The sequence below is a fragment of the Lycium barbarum genome, chromosome 8, assembly GCF_019175385.1.
Source record: "Lycium barbarum isolate Lr01 chromosome 8, ASM1917538v2, whole genome shotgun sequence".
NCBI lineage: Eukaryota > Viridiplantae > Streptophyta > Magnoliopsida > Solanales > Solanaceae > Lycium > Lycium barbarum.
The window spans coordinates 16,255,354-16,260,971 of record NC_083344.1 but is presented as its reverse complement, the minus strand read 5'-3'; the positions used below and the strand labels follow the sequence as shown (position 1 = coordinate 16,260,971).

The following is a 5,618-nucleotide window of genomic DNA, read 5'->3' as shown; positions in this document are numbered from 1 at the left end:
ATTCTTCACAGAATCTTTAGCACTTACTAATAGAGCTAAGGCTCTCTTGAAGAATGAATTTGATAAAGTACCAGTTTTTCAGAATTAAAACTTATGCTAAGTACTTCATTATTGTTTAAGTTGGAACATCCATATGCTGTCCATCCTAATTTCTTATTTTAGTGCCTCAATACCCAATCTATAGCAGGAAGAGTCCTCCACAATAACTTTAGACCCCTTCAGGCTTCATAGTCCCTATGATAACTGTATGTAACACAGAGAAGATTGGGAATCTATCCCTCCTCTCCATTCTTTTGCTCTATGAAATGAAAAAGTTATGGTTTTGTCAAAAAAAAAAAAAAATCTTCATTTACTGCATTGAGTACTAAAAATGAAAAGCTAAAGAACGAATGGACAACGTGATCTTAAATTCCGTATGTATTTTAATATATATATATTTACTTACAAGAAAGGATAGATGACATAGTGCAGACAATGCATGAACTGCAATAGATTCATGATTGCATGCTCATAGCTATGCTGAGCTCATATAGTATGCAACCAATCACAATTCACTATTATATCAAAAATGTTATTTATACTATATATTTCCTTAAATCATCAAACATGTACTGGAGTAGAATTTGGTGGGGTAACAGCCGAGGAAATAATGTGTTTTCTTCCACGTTCAGATCTGCTATTCTCTGCAAATCTAATACTTCCGTGGTGAAGCCCTTTTTGTTTCTCTTCCTCAGTCCATTCTGAACAGTAATATTGCTCTTCGTTATACTTTTCGTCTTTCGATGCTGGAAGAAACATGCTTCCCCACTGTGGGAAATGAATTAAAGCAATAGGGACAGTACAAGCTACAGCCATGAATCCCATCCAAGTCAGCCCCATAGATGTAGAAAATGTTGTACTAGAGAAGAAAATCAATTGTGTTAAACCGCCTCCAAAGTTGCCTCCTGTTATGGAATCGAAGAAATTGAGAGAAAATTATGAGAGAAACAGAGAGTAAAGTTGCCCCACAACTATTCAAAAAAAAATTCCTAGACAAAAGAAAAAGTAAATATTCTACTGTAAATCATAAAAAGTAGAAGGAAAGTAAATTTTACCAGCACCAGTTAGGCCAGAGATTAGGCCTAATGATCTTCGGGAAACGAAAGGGATGACACCATAAGTGGCCCCACAAGCAGCTTGAGCTCCAATAGAGAACAAAATCATGGCTAATATGGCTATGGGAAGGGTATCTGCTCTGCCAAGCCAAACACAAAAAACTCCTCCTAATGTTTGAAGAATCCAAAGGATCCAAAGCCTTCCTCTCATTCCAAATTTTCTTGCAGCTAAGTCAGAAGCATATCCACCAAAAGGACGAGCCACAAAGTTAACCATGCCATATACTCCAGCTATAACTCCTGCTGTGTGAAGCTTTAGACTGAACCTGGTAAAATGCATTTTGAATGACGAGTTAATTACTTTATGTGAAACAATTGAGATTTTAACAGATGAGCTTTTTAATTTTGACCGTATATTCGGATTTGGAATTTTTAACTTTTTGAAAAAAAATTTATATATTTGGAGAAGCAAAAGTACTATATATAAGTTACAATAACTCGCAATTTATATTATTTATAAGGCATATAAAAATTACTAAATATCAAAATAGAATTTGGTGAGTAGAGAACATACTTGTCATAAAAATACTCCGTCATTATATTGTTCATGCAGAGTTGAACTCCCATGGAGAACCCATAAACGAGAAAAAAGACCCACGTCCTGTAATTTGTCACTGCGAACCAAAATACCTACCAAAAATGAAATAAAATATAAAATCAGTCAGGTTATGCTTTTTTTTTTTTTAAGTAATAAGGCAATTAATTCCCCTCTCTATATTTGTGTTCTCTTTTTATTTAGGAATATACAACTAAATAAACCTTACAAAATTTATCTTTCTGTACACACTACAAGAAAAATTATATTTGGCAATAAAAATTTTTGTTGCCATAGATTGATTATTGTTGCAAAAAGTACTTTTGGCAACAAAAAAAATAAAAAATTGTTGCATGAATTTTTTCCAACGGCTGTTATTGCAACAACGTGCAACAATTTTTTTTTTTTGTTGTCAAAAGTAGTTTTTGCAGCAATAATCAATACTATGGCAACAAAATTAAATTTTTTGGCAACAAAAAAATCATTTGCCAACAATAAAACTAAGTTGTTGCCAAATATAAAAAAATTTGTTGCGATTTCTATACTTTCTTGTAGTGACATGAGTACATCACTCACCTCTTTTATAAAAAAAATAAAAAAATATTATAAAAGTAAAAGGTAGACCGATGCCCAAAGTATCCAGCATTAGCAGGGTTCGAAGAAGGGTCACACCCCAATGGGTGTGATCCTACCCTAATGCAAGCACAAGGGGACAACTTTACTGCTGCTCTAAGGTTTCCCTTCATTGAATTTTAAAAAGTAAAAAAAAAAAAAAAATTAGGATGAGATTGTACGGGGGTAAAGACTATCAAATAGCCAAGTTTAGGAGGGTAATTAAGACTACTAATAATTTACGGGAGATCTCAATAAAACACGTCAAGTTTTGGGTGGTCTTTTGTTATTCTGCCGTAATTAATTCCTCTCTCTTTGTTTGTTTATCTATCTCTTTGGGTAGCTGGGAATATACAACTAACCTTTGAAAATTTATCTTTGTGTACATCACCGCTCTTTTGTAAGTCACAAAGATTACCATCAGGCAAGTCTTGGCCAAGAATCAAGACCACAACACCAACAATTATATGAAGCCAACCAGGGATGAAAAATGCGAGTCTCCAAGCAGTGAAAGGAGTAGCTCCAGTTAGTTGAATTATGTGAAAAAGGAAAGGCATAAGGAGTTGTGTGACACCACCTCCCATGTCTCCCCATCCTGCAGCAACACCATTAACAAGCCCAATTATCTGACCATTAAACATCGTACTCGTCCAATATTGGCATGACACGAATGTTGCCAATGATACTCCAATCATGAACCGAACCGCTATGTATCCCTGTCCAGACATAATATAATTAAAAATATATCTTTAACCATTTAGATAAGATACACTTTAGATAAGTATGCCACTCTCATCAAACAAATTAAGCAATTAAGTGAAATGGTGACACACTTAATTAAACAATATACCTGAGGTGTTGAGACAAAAGCAACTGAAAAAACAACAGGAGCTGTTAACAGGTTAACAAAGGCACATCCATATCTTGGTCCAATTAAGTCACAAAGTACACCCATAACAAGCCTGGAGAAAATGCTGCCAGAAACAGAAGCAACACCAGCATTGCCAATATCTGATCTTGTTAAATCAAGATTGTCTCGAATGATCGGAACGAGTGGAGCCGCAGCAAAGGTGGAAATCAAGCAAGTGAAGAAGGAAATCCATGCAAGATGAAAAGATCTCATATGGGGTTGTGCGAATGAGAATATTTTCAGAGTTTTTGCTTTGTGTTCTGAATCAACTGGCAAAGAGAATTTTGTACTCTCATTATTATTGTTATTATCAGAGGATACTGAAAAGGCAAATGTTTGTTCTCTGCCAGTTAATCCGTGCACGGATGTGCCAACGGGGCCTATTTCAGCATTAGCCATTTCTCACTACAAATTACAAAAGAACGTTGTAGGAAAAAAGAAGCTTATAATTAAGCAGAAAACTGTGATGTATTGTAATGTAATATGTGGTTATTAGAAGTGAAGGTGAGGCAAGTATTTATAGTGTTAGAGCGTTGACATTGTAAAAGCTCATAGATTGTTGGCATGCCATCAACATTTTTTATTTTTTTTTTGAGTGTATTTTACGTGTTAGATTGTTAACGTGTCATAATATCTAGACGAAGTTTCATTGAAAGTTCGTAGCATCATAATTAGGCACCAGTATATTCCTTATTTAATAAAGCTAAATGCCACTATTAATTTCGTCTACTTGCCAAAATGGTGTCTATTTTGTTAATATATGTAATATCTATTAAAGGGTTCCAGTCGAACAAAATATCCCATCATTAATTATCCATTTGATGAAATAACTACCATTCTATAATTACTGTACAAGATGCAGCAATACAAAAATAGCATCTTCTACGGGACATATCTCATAAAATGGATAACATGATGTAGTGGTAAGAAATTTACTACTCCCTCGGTTCCAATTTATGTAATATAGTTTGACTAGATACGGAGTTTATGAAAGAAATGAAACTTTTGAAATAAAACATAGATATTTGTGTGGCTGTAAATCATTTCATTAAAGGTAAATAAAGAAAAATTTAAATTTAAATTATTTCTTGATATAGAAATGTATCATTCTTTTTTGGACAGACTAAAAAGAAAAGAGTATCATATAAATTGGGACAGAGGGAATATAATTTGGAAGACAACCAAGTTTTTTTTTTTTCCAAAAGAATTTTTAATTACTAATTTCAAATAAATTTATAGGTTTAATTTTCGAAGTTTCGTTCTTTTCTAAAAATGCATGCTCCAATCTTTTATTCGACAAAGATCAACTTGATTTTGGTTCTTCTGACCTTCGTAAATCAAATACATTCATTCTCCTGAGGACGAACACGAAAAGAGAACAAGTTACTCTTTAGTAGGAGATATATATACGGTGTGTTCGGTATGGAGGAGAACGTTTTTCTGGAAAATGTGTTCTTGAAAAATAAGCGAATTTCTACTTATTTATTCATGTTCGGTTGGGTAGTGAAAAATAAGTGAATTTCTTACTTATTTTCTCACGTTCGGTTGGTTGGTAGAATACATTTTTCGAAAAATATCCACCCAAGCCCCACCCCAACCCCACCACCCACCCCCAAACAAATCCCACCCCCACCCAACCGCCACCTTCGAACGCACTTCATCTTCACCCACCCCTACCCCACACCACCAACCACCCCAACCCCATCCCACCCCACACCACTGCTTCACCCAACCCGCGCACCCACCCATCCCCTCCCTCCCAAATTTTCCATTTCATATATTTTATTTTACTTTTATAAAAAATTTATACAAAATGGGAAATTTTTTCTTACCCACCCCAACCCCACCCCCACGCAACCCCCACTTGGCCCCAACCCCCAACTACAACCCCACCCCCACCACCCACCCCGCACCAAATTTAACCACGCAAACTTTCCAATTTTATAATATTTTTTATAAAGGTAAAATTAAATATATGAAGTAGAAAATTCGGAGGGGGGGGGGGTGGTGGAAAAAACAAAAAGAAAAACTTGTAAAAACTTTTGTTTAGGAAAACAAAATTGGGGGGGGGGGGGGGGGGGGGAGGTTATGGGGTGGTGAAGAAACCCCCAAAAAAAAAAATTGGACGGGGGTGGGGCTGGTGTCACACCCCAATCCCAATAGGGCGTGACGGGCACCCGACCCTTACTTAGAGCCGAGCGAACCCGCTGGATCTCATTGTACTCATAATCCTTAAGTCATGAACTGAAATTCATAGGGAAGGCTTTTAACAAAAACATTCTTTTTATCTTTCTCGAATCAAATAAAATTTGTAATCATATAAATCTGTAAAGTGATGCATAATGAATACATCGGCTTATATAGCCACATACAAGACTGGCCGGCTAAATAAGTGACTCTGTCTGCA

The 5,618-nt window shown here is 35.5% G+C and overlaps 1 protein-coding gene across 1 annotated transcript; it reads right to left on the bottom strand.

The window, feature by feature from the left end:
• Positions 1-399: 399 nt before the first annotated feature.
• On the bottom strand, positions 400-3,999 carry LOC132605989 (high affinity nitrate transporter 2.4-like). The gene is made up of 5 exons (XM_060319286.1): positions 3,152-3,999; positions 2,664-3,017; positions 1,669-1,784; positions 1,095-1,420; positions 400-944 (listed from the first exon to the last, which is right to left on the bottom strand). The coding sequence occupies exons 1-5, from the start codon at positions 3,608-3,610 to the stop codon at positions 601-603; spliced, it is 1,599 nt and encodes a 532-aa protein (XP_060175269.1). The 5' UTR covers positions 3,611-3,999; the 3' UTR covers positions 400-600.
• Positions 4,000-5,618: the final 1,619 nt, after the last annotated feature.

Coding starts and splice junctions, on each gene's coding strand:
- LOC132605989 (XM_060319286.1), bottom strand. CDS start 3,610: ATGGCTAATGCTGAAATAGGCCCCGTTGGCACATCCGTGCACGGATTA. Junction 3,018..3,151: donor CTTTTGTCTCAACACCTCAG/GTATATTGTTTA, acceptor ATGTCTGGACAG/GGATACATAGCGGTTCGGTT. Junction 945..1,094: donor CTCTGGCCTAACTGGTGCTG/GTAAAATTTACT, acceptor ATTCCATAACAG/GAGGCAACTTTGGAGGCGGT.